At 37.1% G+C, this 17,655-nt stretch overlaps 1 protein-coding gene across 1 annotated transcript in view; it reads left to right on the plus strand.

The window, feature by feature from the left end:
• LOC137298485 (titin-like) overlaps positions 1-17,655 on the plus strand; it is a 446,086-nt gene that overhangs the window by 415,960 nt on the left and 12,471 nt on the right. Inside the window, exons 265-274 of the mRNA XM_067830773.1 lie at positions 8,443-8,503; positions 9,040-9,244; positions 9,781-9,910; positions 10,078-10,191; positions 10,557-10,757; positions 11,908-12,006; positions 13,887-14,050; positions 14,390-14,553; positions 15,090-16,251; positions 16,767-16,917. Of these exons, the coding sequence (XP_067686874.1) occupies positions 8,443-8,503; positions 9,040-9,244; positions 9,781-9,910; positions 10,078-10,191; positions 10,557-10,757; positions 11,908-12,006; positions 13,887-14,050; positions 14,390-14,553; positions 15,090-16,251; positions 16,767-16,917 (2,451 nt within the window). The remainder of the gene's footprint in view (positions 1-8,442; positions 8,504-9,039; positions 9,245-9,780; positions 9,911-10,077; positions 10,192-10,556; positions 10,758-11,907; positions 12,007-13,886; positions 14,051-14,389; positions 14,554-15,089; positions 16,252-16,766; positions 16,918-17,655) is intronic.

Here is a 17,655-nt window from a genome sequence, read left to right on the forward strand (position 1 = left end):
AACTAAACACAGTATCTATATGTGGCAAAAGAAACTGCCTTGTGAATTAGTGCTGACTTGTTGCCATGAATTTTTGAGCAAGAATGGCCATTTTGCGGTACTTGTGTGTGAGGAAAGTTGAGTGTCACGAGAGAGGAAGGATGGGTGGGACTAGCATCGGCAGGAGGGCCATTGAACTTTGTTGAAATATAACAACACATTTCAGAATATTGACCCCAGTGTACTTGATAAATGTAAACTATTTGTCCCCCGAACAGTCAACTTATGAAGTGGTTTGGATTCTTTGGATAAAATGCCCTCCCTATAATTTGAATAAAATCTAATTTGAACTTTTGTTCATGAAATGGCTAAAGTGAAAAAATGATCCATGTCTGTTGTGAAGTGTAGTTGGGGCAGTTGTATAAATACAGTTGATGCCATTGTATTGCCTTGCACTGACAGAACGGTAAAAGCACAAGCTTAACACTTGGACAACAGGAGCAAAGAAAGAGGTCCATTGTCTATTCACAAAGTTTTAAGTTTTGCCTCAAGCTGAATTATAATAAAAAGCATGTATTTGCATATTTAAAGTTGATGTTCTACAAATGTATCTGTAGATAGTGAGATGGAGTTGCTCTGGAGGAATGTATTTCTAATGTCACATTAACCCTTTTGGATGATGAAACATTCTTAACCCTATGTCAGCCTGTGTATGTATACTGAGTTAGTATCCTGATGAGGCAGTATTGAAACTATACCACATGACATTTAATATTCTACTTTCTAAGCCTGCTTATCTCTGATATATCATAAATATTTTGACAGCTTGATTTATTGACAGATTAAATAGCGGACATGTTTTCATTACTGAATCATGCTCTCCGATAACTTTCATCATTTACTCTAATTTGGTGCAATATGTTTGGTAGTGATTTAAAATGTTGTCAGGCATTCTGTGGTCAATGACATGTTCGTGGATGAATTGTTTCATTCATTCAGAATTTTAAGGCCTGATTAATATACATTAGAGTTCTTTTCTAGTCTGTTTGCTTATTGCCATTCTTTTTAATATTACAACTGTCATCCCACTACAAGTTTTAAAGTTGGACCAGACAAGTCAGTGATTGATATCATGATGAAGATTCAATGGTGCTTGGGTAAAATGACATCATGAAAACCTTGCTTTAGAGCTTGCCATTCCATCTATTTTGTTGACTCTTGTCAAGCTAAGTTCATGAATTTGTTTCATTTGAACAAATATTTTTGCGAGCCATTGATTCTTAAGTTTGTTTGTTGGGGGGTGATATATGAACCTGATGTTTAAAGCGTACTCGTCATGTTGAGGACCTGGTTTTAGTTCCGCACATGGGTACCATGTTTGAGCCATTTTTGGTACACCCTGTCATTATATTGCCAGAATATCGCTGAAAGTGACGTAAAACCATATATACTCACTCACTCACTTACTTAAGGTTGTTTACATTCTGGTCTTTGATGTCGATCCTTTCTTATACTGTCTTCCTGTGCACTAAGATCACCTTAATGAACACAGTAGAAAAGAGTATTGGGGGGAAATTACCCATAATGCCATTGTCCTTCATTATAAAATATATTCCAACAGAGCTTCTATGTAGGATGACCTATCCATGGCGTGGCACATTGAATCAGGTACTACCAGGTACAACCTGGCCCTACAGGGGTTAGATGGAATGCCCTGGGTTGGCGTGACGGCCATGGAACACCACAAACTGTTTTATGTTTGTCATGTTTGCTGTAAAATCTTGAAACCGTGATGTGTAATTGTGTTATGGCAAATTACTTCTGTTTCTCTTAACATCACAGGATTCAAAGAATGCAGCCTAGACAAGCAGAAAATTGTATTTCTTATATGAACACACCTTACGCTCCAGGGATCAGCAGTTCAGGTCACGCAATGTATTGGGATGGTGTGAGGTACCTGAGAAGAAACCAGCATGTCAATACCATTGTTCCTTTTCTTTGGGAAAGAAAGTTTTCTGTATAGTAAAAATGAAGTTCCATTCAATAAGGTTACAAATCAACAGTGAAATATGAATGTGTCATTAGAAATTTTGAAATGAAATGAATTGTGATCATAAGTTTGCCTTTATATATATATATACTTGTATAAGCACACTTACATAATACATATTTTTTTCATGTTTGAAATTGTCAACCAAAGTCCTTCTGTTCTATTCATAAATAGTAATTCACTTGTTGGCAATCTATAGCCTGTTTATATATTGTATTGTTTTCAGTAGTTAAAATGTTTAAGATTTATGTGCTAGTTTGTGTATTCATATCTGCAATATTCTAGATGTTTTTATTGTCACTTGTCACCAGGTTTTATATTTTAACTGTGCTTTTCATGAGTTCATTTGTTGTCTTAGTCACGATATTGCTGAAATAGGGCCAGTGCGACTGTAGAGTTTAACTCAAGTTCTCATAAATATTAATAAATTTGCTGGGATAATTCCTTGTAGCATCATGGATAGGGTATATCATATGACAACAGTTTGCAAAAGACATGTTTTGCAGGGTCAGATGCATGTTGGCGTTTCCATTTTCTGCAACTATTGAGTCATTTAGTAATCATCTTTGCTCATGACTCAGGTCAGGTAGACGCGCTCATCTGCCAGCGTATGTGTATAGGTACATAGATCATTAGCACCAGCAGCACTAATGACATTGTGGGCATCCTGTGGACCATGTAAACACTACTTGAATTATGTGGATTGCTGACTATGGAAACACATTTTTGTATTGCTAACAGCCAAGTATTTATTCATTGCCATAATAGATACAGTATACATTTTCTTCACTGAGGCCAATTTTATTAGTTCGCCTGACTGAAAGTCATGTGATCATTTGTCATAGCCTGACTGCCTGTGATCATCTTGTAGTTAGACTTGTTCTTACCTTGGAAACAATTGCACCAATGAAGCTGAAACCTTTGACACTTGTTTCCATCAGTGATAAATACATAATTTTGTTCTTGAGGTTAGAGTGAGTGAGTGAGTTAAAATTTAACGTCGAATATTTCAGCTATATCGTGACGAGAACCATTAGTATCATACCTAATAGAGAATGGTAAAAAATCTGTCAACGAAGGACAGTAAAGCAACTAGACTATCACAGACAGATATTTAAAACTAGTAATTAAATCTAAAACAATTTAACTACAGAGGACGATACAATGTAAAAACAGGCTATAGACCACCAACCACTGAAAGTAGATCACCATACCAGGGTCAATGGGGACTTACAGTACCTTTGCCACCTGCATGGACCCTAGTTGGATTTACACCGTCCCTTCAGCCGCTGGTGTATGTATTTATGTTTTAGCCAAATTTTAAAGTACAAATATACTACATTTAAAACCTGGCAAACACAAATCAAACTGTGAACATTTTTTTGACGTATGGACCCTCTCAGGAGGACAATAATTTTACGATACTTAACCCCCTTTGAGGATACAGCCAATAACAATATCAGTTGCTAATTTATACTACCAATCATTAAAATACAACTGTCTGCAACATATATTAATCAAAATTCTATCATTAAATCAATTTCTTTTAAAAAAAACAATAAGTAAATGAGAACTCACACTGGTAAAAAGATCCTTAACAGTTTTGACATTGAAATATTTATCCCTTGTGATGGAGAATTCAACAGTGTCAAGCAGGATATGCTTGACCATGACTCTCTCATCACAAGGGATACAAAATGGAGGATCCTGACCTTTTAACAGGTATGCATGAGTATATCTGGTAAGGCCAATATGACATTATCGCAAAATGACCTCTTCAAATCTGGACTGTCAGCCCAAATAGATGTAACCAATATAGGGTTTTATTTCATGTAATGCATTTATACCTACTTGGGTGTCCCACCTCTTTTGCATAAGGTCATGGATGTATCTTGAGGTTAGAGGGTGCTGGAGTAGACTAGATGCCGAAGATGCAGGTTCAGTGCCCAGCATGGATACAATATGTGAAGCCCATTTCTAGCGTCCCCAAAATGATATTGCTGGAATATTACTAAATGTGAACTACATGAACTTAAGTAAAAATCTTAACTCACACACTAAGTCTAATGAGGTTAGAATGTGACTTCCAATATGGTTGTCACAGCAGCCATATTGGAACTATGTATGTTACACAGTCATATTGAAAACCTGTTATAAACCTATTGGTACATGTGTATTACGTGAAGCTCAACATGTATAGGTTTAGGGTTGTTTTTAATTTAGATTTGTTCTTATATGGCTTTTGCACTTTGATAATTTTCCCGATTTCTCTCAACAACATTTTTCCTACACTGTCAGCAGCATCTCCTTGGAAACTGAAAGTTCCACAATCTTCCTTGTTATATTGATGCAGATGTCAAAATAGAAGTGTATCATTTTTTGTCAGTATTAAATTTTCCTATTAATAAATTCATTTCATCAGTAAAAGCCCTTTGTGAAAAAGGTTTATGAGAATATAAAAAGAAGTTTTAATGAAAGAGTTTGTTAAATCCAAAAACAGCCCATTAAACAAAACAAAACGGCAGTGGTAAAATATTACCAAATTTATGAAATGTCACAGCTGTATCACAGATGACATATAGTGAAGAGAGAAACTTTCAATTATGACTTTCATTTATCAATCAATAATAGCTTCTAGGAGAATTAGACTTTCATAATGACACTTTTCTTTCCTACTTGAGGGAACAGAAAGACCATTGAATTACAATGTGTGTGTATGACTATTGTACCTGTGGCAGGAATAGAATAGATCACATTATGAACTTTCACGTCAAGCTATGCCAAAAGATTCGTTAGTCAAACCTGAGGAGTAAATATCGGAACAAAGTGTTTGTCCATTGATATTCTTTCATCTTCTTACCATTTCATTCAACTCTTTTAAAAACTTTTAAAACATTTATCAAAACTTGTTATTGTGCTTTCTGCATGACATTATAATGATGAGAAATATTTCCTCTGAACTGACAGTATATGAGTATTTCTTATTATCTAACAATATGTCGCCTTGATCTGTATACTGTGTGACATGACTATTTATCCTTGGGCTGTGTTATTATTCAAAATCAATTCTGGTGCTGGTGTCAAGTTTGGATGAGTCATCAAGTTTATGGAAAAGGTCAACCTGTGGACCTCTGAAGATTAAAAACACAAAGTAATTGAGTTACAGATCTCAAACAAAGAACTATTTGTGAAAAAAATTAACTTTTTCGCATTTATTCTTTGTGTGGTTGAACTGTTTACTTGTGTTACATTGTTTCCAATCATTGTTGAATATTTTGGTGTTTAATTCAGCACGTGCCATTGGGCCAAGTCTGGGTCATAGGCACACATCGGCTCCTGGGACAAAGATGTGTAACTACGGAAAATAAATTTGTTGAGGAAAAGTAAATGCGATTATTTGGTGGTGGTGTAGTGAGGATCGCCACCGAGTGGTCAGATTGCCCTATCCCTGACATATAAACATCCTTTACAAGAGGAATCTGTGGAATCTTCTGCAGATAACATGTTACTGTGTTCTGTGTGTGTTAACCCCTTCACTGACAGGTGACAAAATCTCATTCAGTTGTTTTAGGATCTGTAGGTGCTGTTAACAGTTGGTAAACATTAGACATTGTATTCTGAAATAATCTTTGAGGTTTTTCTGAGGATGAAGATGTTATGAAAATCATGAAATTAATTTTCAATTTAATTTGCCACAATATCATCCACCTATGCGGGATTTTAAGAAAAATACCATTAACTATTTGGTGATAATGGTAAATCTCATCTTGACAGAATTGTGAATGAATCTTCATGACATTTACATCTACTGAAGTTAAACAGGCTTGACATGGTTTTAGTAACACTGATTAGTCTGTCAAAGTAAGAGTGGCTGCTTACTCTCTTGGATAATGTGAAATGTACAACCAGCTCTGAGATAACTTTCTGTCAAGGGTTGATCTCCCCCTGTATCAAGGAACTACTTGACCTGCACTAGAAATCCCTCCGGACACATCACCAGGCCAACTGTCCAGCGGTGTGTATTAAGTAGAGATTAGGAAGACACAGAGAGCAGGCTTAGGACAACACACCAGCTATAAACCCTCTGACCAAACACAAGCGATACTAAACACTACAGGTGAAACTGCTACTTTAAGTAGTAACAGTCTTTGTTGGTAGAGTAGGCCTGGAGTAATCCTTAAAGGGGCTCTCTCCTACAAATAATGCACTCTGTGTTAAGGTACTGTAGGTTTATCATTTGTTGTTGGGACACTTGCCACAGTGAAAGGAGAGACAAGAATAAATACAAATAGGAAGATTGTCCCAATGACACTCCTTGTAGGCTGACATTAGTTGTTTTGCAAATTATTCCGACAAGGATTCTAATTATTCAACCCAAATTTGTACCAACCCCCTTTAGAAAAGAAGGTGACCCCCAAAAAACAAAAGATTACTAAAATGTTATTTCCTGTTGTAATAACAATAGCAGGTGGATTCAAGGAGAAAAGTATACATTGCCAGATTGCTGTATGCACATGTATATTGGAACAGCTCTTTTCAGTTTTTTATCTGAGAGTTCTGTAAATCACAGTCTCTATAGCAAAATATTTACTTGATATTTGATACCATTATACTCCTCAGATGACTACCATGTACATGCAAGGGTTGTATTTTATGTAATTATTACACAAACTAATTACTTTTGCTGAGATTGTTGTCAAGATTATGCAGGTGTAACACCTACTTGAGTCACCTGTCAATAATCACCAAGGTAACCTTGAGCTTTAGATCTTCTGGCGTGATGTTTCTCCTTAATGCAAATGTTGTCCCAAACTCAGGTTAGAAGGCATTATCCTGACCTCTCCAGCAGGTATGATCCAGAAATGAGTTACAAATCTATAGGATTGTTAATGTGCCTTGGGTAGTCCAGTGGTTCAACCATTATCTTTTCATTTGTTGAGCTGAGTTTGAATCCCAACACTTTGTGGATGACAAATAAATTAATTGAAGTTTTATGTCAGTACTTTAACTGAGTGAGCTAATGAAGCCACTTTTATTTCCTCTCCAGTCTTTATACATTTTCAATTTGGTGGAGGCAGAGTGTAAGATGTTTTCAGGGAAATTTCAGGGTTGATTTCTTCTGCCATTGAACGTATGTATTGAATTACATCTGTATTCAGAAAAGTTTTCCTAAAATATTTGATGAGTCTGTCTAATGATACATTTTCTTCATTTTCTGGAATTCAGCTAAATTCAGTGACTGTGTGAAAACATTGTGACACCTCTGATACTGAGGTTTTGCAATATTTTCATGATTAATGATCAGTTTGAATGTTGCCATTATGAAGTCAGTGTTGAAATACAGACATCTATATCTCATTTGGATGATATTAAATTTCCCAACAGAAATACCACTCCCACACAGGATGATTAGTATTTAAAGCAGTCAGATATTTTAAGAATTCTGTTTGAGAAAGGAAAAAGATATTTTCAGCAATTTAATGGCTAGTTGTTTGTTTGCCAGATATCTGTCTTAAAACCATCACTTATTGATTTTACCACCAAATATTTCTATTTACTGAAAAAACATAACATCCTCATAACAGACTGAATAATGAATATTTCAATTACTAGGAAATCATATTCCCAAAGCATTCATTTCCTGACAGATTAACATAGAAATGTTAAAAGTGCAGACTGAATGTAAAATCTGATCCATCTGATGAGCTGATTGTCATGAAGCAATACTCTAATGAGCTCGAGGGTTGGAGGAAAGTACTTCATGATATGTGGGTAGAGATGACGTCCATGTTGCAGCACTGAGTACCACATTATGTCTGTGAGACCCACACAGAATGTACGCTCATTGTTGTGGTAGAAGGATGATTTAATTGCTCTGAAATCGGAGGAATCATACTTTGACCTGAGGATGCCATTTTTAATTCTACCAGGTACCTAGATGTGTATTTATTTCAACAGATAGTCAGACTTGCGTATCATCTTACTACCAAATGTGTATTCATTTTAGCACACAGTCGGACATTTTTTCATTTAATGGGTGTCCAAATGTGTGTTCATATTAGCAGGTAGCCCATCATGTGTTTTTATTTCTTCATGGCAGTTGAACTGCAGATGATATATCAGTGCCCCAACTGTCACAATTGATCTCAGTGCCACACGGGTCAGATGTATATATTTTGGGAGATATATCCATCTTCATGTTAGGATCTCTCTGGCTGAAATATTGCCGATGTAACTTTAAATCTGCCTGTCTAATTGAAGGCTTAGATCAGAATGTGTACTTGTAACCAGTTTGTATCACTATTTCAGCATGCATGAATGCAAGAGTATATTTGGGTATTAAATTCCACTTGTCTGTTCTATTCATCTGGGAAAATGAGCAGTAGATTAATAGTCTGTATTTTATGTTTCAGGTAACCGGAATCGTGACCCCAGTAGTGGGGCGCTGGAGTTCCGCATTGATCTCAACAACAGGTAAACCCTTCAAGATTTCCTCCTGAGGAACCTGTGAAGATCAGGGGTAGAATAGATCTTCAGCAACCCGTGCTTGCCACAAAAGGCGACTGTGCTTGTTGTAATAGGCGACTAACAGGATCTCTCTATGACTCATTGACTTCAAGATTGATGTTTAAGCTGTCAATCACTGGATAGTCTGGTCCAGACCGGAGTATTGCAGAGTGGGACATAAAACTAAACTCATTCACTCACTTACTCGAGGGTCACTAACCTGAGATGCTTGAGATCCCAACTGAGCCTTGACTGACAGCTTAGGGAGGTGGGAGGAGTTTGTCCACGGAGATGTAGGCAAGGAACAAATCAATAACATGAAAATCTATCTTGGGAGTGATTCTACGATTAACTTTTAAGAATCTTTGACATTTTGAAGAAGAACGTTTTTTTCTCACATCTCAAGATGCATTTAAGTTGAAGAAACATTTAAAATGAATGTTTGCTTGTTTGGATTTTAAAACCATTGGATTTTAAAGATGATGATGTTATTGATTTTTCAGAGTTGCCACAGCTGAAAATGGAGGAAAACAGAAGGTACAAGCTGGGGAAGTGGAATTTGCACCTGAATTTGGTGTCAAACCCAGGAGACAGTTTGTAGACGAAAATCAACCAGCCAGGTTCAAGATTAGCTGTGAAGGTCTACCAAAACCAGAGGTGTCCTGGGCCAAAGAAGGAAAAGTACTGAAAAATGATTCCAAAACAAAAGTAAGGATCTCAAGTTTACGTACTCAGAATGTTTGGGTGCTTCAATCATGTATTATGTGTGGATTATAAATGATAAATGGACTGTTATTACTATTGTTAAATTGTTGAACGAAAGTGAGTACAATGGATATAATTGAGTTATTTGTAGTATGGTTCTCAAAAGAAGCAGAGTTTGAGCATTATGTCATAGTGCTGAAAGTGGTTTGTTTGGTCATTTTGGCTATGAAGACAATAAGGATTGGTTGTCTAGTCAGCTCATGATGTTTGGGGATTGTTTGTTCATTTTGGCTGTAAAGACAATAAGGATTGGTTGTCTAGTAAGCTCATGATGTTTGGGGATTGTTTGGACACTTTGCTGCTAAGACCAAGAGGATTGGTTACAACTCTTGATATTTGGGGATTGTTTGGTCATCATGCCTGCAGCTGAGCTACCAACAGGGAAAACTGTGTAAAAAGTGGTTATCTGTAAAATTCACTATCACATATTTTGATTGAAAATATGATATTTGATAATCATTTTTTGTTCTTGTGTCCAGATGTATGAAGAGGATGGGTACAATGTCTTAGAGATCCAAGACGTCACTGTCCAAGACAAGGGCCTGTACACATGCATCCTGACTAACAAACTCGGCACTCTGGAAGCTGCTGCGGAACTCAGTGTGTTTGGTACGTTGTCACTGTCAGTGATGTGGGAATCATTGTACCAGTTTTATGTGATTATTTCTTAGGAAATTATTAAATAATGTGCATTTTTTCTTGATTTATCTTTGATAATACTTTTTAAATTAAAATCCAAGTGCAAATATTTTATTTCCATATGACTTTGTTTACAGAGAAGCCAAAATCATCATCAAAGAAGCCTGTTGGTCCAACTGTTGTTGCACCTCTGACCGATTCCACCACTGCAGAGGGCGAGAAGAGATTTGTTCTTGACTGCAGCTTTGCAGGTGAGGGAAAATACATGAATACATCCATGTCTGTATGTGACCATAGAGCAGATTGCAGAAATAAACTGCTATTGTCAGAATCATGGTGAACAATGTATATCAGTGCAAGTCATGTAAGGGTATTATTGTATTGGCCATTAGTATGCTGACAGAAATTAATAAGGGAACAGATGAAGTTATGAGTGTTCTTTTATTCTTTTCTTCCCTCTTTCATATTTTGTATTGCGCTGTGAAGCAAATCCGGAAATAGACAATGGAACACTTGTATTTTCATGTCTTCCCTTTTTATTTCCATCAGTATAGACATCAAGCCTGAGCAGATTATGTAGAGGGAAAGACTAAACTGCTATGACTTTCACTTTCAGATGCCACCGACTGTTCCATCACATGGTTCAAGGATGGTGAGGAGATAAAGCCAGGTCGCGAGTTCCGGGCCCGGTTTGATGGCAGAGTTGCCTCCCTTACCATCTCCCGGGTCATCGAGGAAGATGTTGGCAAATATGAATGTGTAGCATCTGGACCCACAGGCTTAGAAGCCAAGACAAACTGTTACCTCAAAGTTGAAGGTGAGATATGACATATAGAAATAATGCTTCAGGATTTATTCCATGTATGAATGTACAATATTATGAATATACATTTGGCTTTTCAAGATGAGCCTGATTCTATCCTCCTGATGAGAGATAAGTGCTCTTGTCTCTTCTTAATGGAAATATGTTGATGAGTTTCATCATTTAAATTATATGGGTACCCAGGGGATATTACAGACAAAATATGTTTCAATTGTCTCAGTGACTGCAAGGAGAACCGACAGTGTGATTAAATGAAAATCAGGGGGCAGAGGGATAGCCAAGTGGTTAATGTGTTTGCTGAAGGTCTGGGTTTGATACCCCACATTTGTACAATGTGTGAAGCTCATTTCTGGTGTCCCCAGCCATGGTATTGCTGGAATATTGCTAAAGGCAACTCACTCACTCATTCACTCACTCACACACTCATTGAAGATGTGGCTTTCAACAAACTATGTTGAATTGTTATAAAATTTCAGTGTAAGTAAAGTTTGTTGCTTATCACCGCACTCAGCAGTATTCCATCCCTATCGAAGAAATCTGTAAATATTTGAATCTGGACCAGATAATCCAGTGATCAACAACATGAACATTAATCTACACAAGTAGGATGCAATGATGTGTCAACCAAGTCTGACCAACCAGTCCCATTAGTTGCCTCATACGACAAGTATGGGTTGTTTTAACCCGGATCTTCACAGGTTTATAAGTAAAGATTTTCATGGGTTTGTTTAATTTGAGCATTATGCTCACATGATTTTTTTTCCATTAACACTGGACTTGGACTTTGATACAATGTATGCTTATCTGGTCACAAACATCTGGTGATTCATTGATACAAGCGTTTGATGTAGTTGGAACTCAACAATGGCATCTGGTTTTTGTAGTGATTGTAGGAAATTATTGAGAAAGCTCTTTGACTTTGCACATTTTGTGAAATCTTTTCTTGATGGCTTTGATTGTTGCTTATCTGCTCCAGGTTAAACAGTATAATTCAACTCACTCACTTATACAGCCCAGCTAGCAGGGGCAGAAAAACGAATTACATGCAGTCTAATACTAAACTTAAGATCAGATACTATATTCCTAACTGCTTTATGAATATGAAACTAATGTTTGAGGTAATGACTTTTTGTCCCGGTTTCAGTTTCCAATGAAAAACGTGAACCTCCAGTGTTTGTGCGAGAACTGCGTGACATGGAGGTCGACAACGGAGACAAAGTTGAGCTGGTTGTGGAGGTCAAAGGTAATGAAGCATGACTATCATACTGCCATAGAAGTGTCCTAACAGTATCTGCTACCTTACCTATAAGTGTGTGATTAAAGTTTGAGTGACTGCTTCTAGAAACATGAGTTAGACATATGACTATAAGCATGGTCTGCAGGAGCTGGTATTAAGATATGATTTAGAAAACAGAAAAGTTGAAATACTCTTTTCCAAAGCCATAGGAGCATGCAGAGACTAAGTCCCTGGCTGTATCTCATTGCATCTTGAATTAATCCATTCTAATTCCCTGAAGCTCAGTCAGTATAACTTCCCTGTTAGGAAACAGATACTGTTGTCTCTGACCTTATGCACCTTCCTCATTGGTGTCATCTGCAGCGACATTTTTTTAATGGTTTACAAATAGCTGATTAGTAAATAAATTTAGTTTGTTAAAAGGAAAGTCTTTACAAATGGATTGGCTAAGTTTACAGGAGCAGTACCAAATATGTGTTAACGTGTGTCAGGAGAGGGTTTGTTGAAAAGTAGACCAATACACATCTGCTATCTAATGGTTGCTTTTATTATAATTGTGTATTTTTGTACGTATTGTTTTATGAGGTAATTAGATTATCAGTTGCCATTATTTAATCAATTGGTCAGCCTCCATTTAGGAAAATGAGTCATAGCTTCAGCTTCCATAGATAATGCTATTGTAGGTCTTTTGCATCTTTTTCTGCTGAAATATTCTGCTGAAATCTCAAGCTGTAGGATGCAACTCTCTGCATCATTAACAATTTTGCCTGATTATACTGGAAAAACAGCAGCTTGAACTATATGTGTGGATTCTGCATGATGTGAAATAAATATCCCAAGTGTGGTATAAATTTTTATCCCTATTTGTGGTATAAATCCTTAACCCAATGTGTGATATGACCGATATTCCATGTGTGTTAAAATGAATCCTTTATCAATGGTATCCTGTCTTTGTAACCATGGTGACATGACATGTACCCATTCTGCTAGAGCTTGATCTATCTGTAGCATGCTTGCTGCACGATTTCCGCATGTTGTGTTTTCAGGCAGTGAACCAATCGATGTTTTCTGGATACATAATAACAGGGAGGTAACTCCGCAAGACACGGAGTGCCAGCTGATCAGGAACGGCAATATTCATAAACTTGTTATTCCCCAAGTGTGTCAGCAGGACGCTGGGGAGTATGTCTGCGAGGCATACAGTGATTATGGTGATACCGACACGTTTTGTAGACTAAATGTTCGAGGTAGGAATGACACGTAAACTGTGTAAAGTCCAAATAGAGGTCACAAGGGATTAATGAAGTTGTATGTCAACAAGTGTTGATATGGAATGTGCTTGTCTATGTGTGCATGAATGTCATAAGCATTTTGAACTTTGGGGGTTCTGTTTTGGGAAAAAGATTTTACAGTGTAACAAAGAATTTATCAAATAAAATCTCAGAATATTTGATGTGCCTTGTATGAATATTATTAATAATCTATAAAGTTTGAAAAGAAAGTCATACAGATGCATAATTATTTCCATATCTTAACTTCTTTGATGTACATTCTTCTTTTCATTGATAAATAACTTGAAAGAATGATATAAGTAATTTTAAACACTTGATGTTATTCAACATTCTCAATCTTTTTCTCCTTTTCTCTCTTCAGAAAATGAACTTCCCAGCTCACCGGAATCAGAAAGTTCCTGAGCATGATTATCTCCCTTTAGTATATCCCATCATTCCTATTTCTACCTCTATTTTCTCATTTTTGTTTGTCTATCCATCATTCCCTAACACCTGCTCTATCTTCCTATCCTTTCTCCCCTGCCTCTTTCACTCACTCTTTCCAACCTTATTAACCCCATGTTTTGTTTGAGTTTGAATCATTGTTTTAAACAGACGTAGAGCTCCCTGCCCCTCCCGAATTTGTCTCGAGTCCCCGTCTTTTAACAACAGAGGAGGGCTCAAGTACAATGTACACATGTAGGGTGAAAGGTCACCCAGTACCCCACGTCTCTTGGGAGAAAGATGGCCTAGCCATCAAGGAAAATAGTCATTTCAAGGTAAGAATTAAACATACAAAGACATTTTTCTAAGCAATAAAAACACATCATCACTGCTGTACAAATATTATTAGTGTTTTGGAAGACACAAATATTCAGTGCAGAAACGTAATGTTCACTTGATTGATATTATCAGAAGAACATGTTTTCCCAGAAATGTCTGCATTTGACATTTACATCAGGGTCCCAGTGCACAAAGCATTCGTAAGCCTATGATAAACTTTAGAGTCACAATAACTTGTAGGTCTAAAAACCCTTTGAGGATTTGGGCCCAGCGTTATCTGTCCTTCCAATTAGGAAGAAAGGAGACCTGATTAATGATGTCAATGTATGTTCCAGATATCAACACAAGGAGATGAACATATTCTGGAGATACTAAACACGACTAAGACAGACACAGGAAACTACACCTGCCGTCTACGCAACTCAAATGGGGAAGTGTCCAACACTGCCACACTTGTAGTCAAAGAGAAAACAGATTTTAGATCTGTCCTTAAAACAAGGTAATAGTTCTAACACTGCCACGAAGGAGGAAGAAAATTCATATTATACCTCTCAAAGCTCAGCCCTATATAGGCTCAGAAGATAGAAAATCTGTATCTAAATTCCTAGTACCTTTACTTATTACCCATTTTATATTTTAAGGTTAGATACTAGTTTTAAATTATATATCTGATGCACTGATATTTTGCTGTCCTGTATTGGCAGGTTATTCATTGTCTGATTTATTTCTATAGAGAAATCTGTCAAATCCTGACCATATTTACCAAAATCTGTCAGTCCTTGCAAAAGAGTTCTTAATATATTATCAAAGCTTGCTTTATAATCTGGACTCTCTCAGTTACAGGTTATGGATCAGTTATGATAAATGTAATGTGCAGTCACTCACTCCACATCCTTGAAATGTTGAAGAGGAAAATATTAGGAATGCTTTCAGCATATTTAGCAAGACATTTTGTAGTTTTTGGAAGTTGTCAGTTGTTCAAAAACACACCTTAACTGACCTCTACGTGTATATCTGTTTCAATGCCAATTTCAGACCAACTCTTGGAAAACTTGGAAAACAAAACAGCACAGATTCTGAAAAGTCAGATAAAGAGAATGATCTACAATTCCGTCATGTGTTACGCAAGAGTGATCGACCAATGCCACCTGGTGGCTATGATGACAAACGCTCACGTTCTGGGGTACAGCAAGTTGACTTTCGCAATGTCCTCAAGCACAAAACAAGCAAACCTGATTCAGTATTAGTACCAAAATCAAAAACATCAGATCCTGTGAGTGAAACAGACACTCAGAAATCAAGAGAGGCTTACAAACAAAACAGAGACTGGGTTAAGACAACGACTGTGAAAACAGAAACAGTATCTGTAAAAAGTGTCTCCAAATCAAAATTATATGACTCTCCCAAGATAGAGACAAATAGGTATGAGAAAAGTTCAAATGTTAGCTTAAAGAAATCTCCCCAGCAGGAAGACACTGCTCTGAAAAGTAAGCTTAATAAGTTCGAGCAGATGTCCAATCGTGAAGACTCACCCTCAGGAACGTTTGTCAAAAGTCACACCAAACAGGGATCTCTACAAGGACGATTAGATAAATTTGAAAAGAACAAATTTCAAGATGAAGTGAAAACCAAAGTTCAAACAACACTACCTACCTCCAAAACCCCTGATAAATCAGTGTTAGGAAAGCTGAACAAATTTGAAAAACTTTCAAGCGGTGAACATATGCCTGCTATGAGAAAAACAACACCACCCACACAGGCCCCCAAACCCCGAGGAAATGTATTAGACAAATATTCCTTCAAGGAGAGGACATCGCCAAGTCAAAACTTGCAAAATGGTAGATCAGATGTAAAGCAGGAAGATCTAACATCTAAAAACAGCATGACTGAAAAAAATGTGAAATCTCGCAAAGAGAAATTTGAAGTTTCTTCTGAAACTGTACCACCAGAGAAAACAAAGCAATCAAAAGTAGAACAAAACATCAAATTGGAAAGTTCCCCAGAACAAACATGGAAGTCAAGACAAGGAGAACCTCTGTCTGTGCTGACAACAAGACATTCAGACATTGTTCAACAGCCTCCACAAATCCAACGTCAGTTGGCAGACCAGCGTGTTCGTTATGGCCACCAGGTGGTGCTGGAGTGTGAGATATCTGGAGGATCTGTTGACTGGAGCGTCAATGGCAAAGCCATTCGGGTATGTCTCAACTCCAGATCTTTGTCATTGTCGAGTAGTTAAAGCATTAGCTGATCACGCTGAAGACCCCAGTTTGATTCTCTACGTGGGTACAATTTGTGAAACCCATTTCTGGTGTCCCCCAACCTGATATTGCTATAATATTGCTAAAAGTGGCCAAAATACATACTCAGTCACTTACTATGAATCTGAAACATGATAGTTTTCACTCCATTACAGCCACTTTCCATGATGGTAAAAATAATTTCCGAAGTTGAAATTGTGATGGATAGTTTATCTCAAATGAATATTAAATTAAGTCCCCAAGGGTACAAAGTATCTTCATTAATACAACTATCTTACGTCCATGTCAACATCACCTTATCTCTGAGACTGTTTTGTACAACAGCTCCCAGGTATGTTGATTAATTTAACCAAAATTAAAGCAAGTAGAATGAACTTTTAGTCAATAAATTATGAATGTATTTTTAGTATTTTGTGAACAATTTAGAGAGTGTGTTGATGTCTTTTGCCAGTGTTCCAAGTTTTTCAAGATGGCAGTGACACCCGAAAATGTCGCAACTCTGATGATCGCCGAAGCATACTCAGAAGATGAGGGAGAATATGTTTGTACAGCCACTAACAAGTTTGGAACAGCGTCAACATCATGCAGGCTGTTCGTGGAGGGTATGTACATTCTTTACACATATTGAAGATGCTTGCAAGTCGTTGCCTTGTGAGGTTGAGATATTAGGGTTCGGTGTATTATTGGTTACCATATTTAAGCTGACCTCAAAGATAGGCCAAGGTTCCGACTTACTTCTTAAAATAGTATCAAAATAGTATGTTCCATACTACTTTCGTTCATCTTCATGCTGTGAGCAGTTATCAGAAATAATTAATTGACAAAGATACAAGATGAGGACTGTGATCACAGTGTAGGGTAGGCTAGTGGTTAAAGCCTTCTCTTATCACACTGAAGACACAGGTTCATTTCCTCTCACGGTTACAGTTTGAGAACCCAGTTTCTGGTGTGCCCCGCTGTGAAATTACTGGTATAACTAGATGTGTAAGAGGCATATCACGGCCCCATTCCTCTAAACAGTCGTAACACTAAGATGATCGTAACTCCCATACTTTAACATTGACTAACGACTGTTGTAGTGCTATGATCACTTTGAGGAATGGGGTCCAGGTAGTTAGATTCAGGGACTTGGTTGAATGTAGGGCTGGGATGGGTCCAGATTTTCTACCTGGGTACTCTACCACCTCTTACCCTACCCTACCCAGATACATGTTATGTTATTCCTGACATCAAATTTGTATGAATTCGAAGTATATTCTTCAGTTTGGAGGCTAAAAATTTGACTTTTTCAGTGCCTTAATCATGTATTATTTTCAAAGCAGGTGACAGTATATAGTGTC

Source organism: Haliotis asinina, chromosome 10 (assembly GCF_037392515.1).
Source record: "Haliotis asinina isolate JCU_RB_2024 chromosome 10, JCU_Hal_asi_v2, whole genome shotgun sequence".
Taxonomy (NCBI): Eukaryota; Metazoa; Mollusca; class Gastropoda; order Lepetellida; family Haliotidae; genus Haliotis; species Haliotis asinina.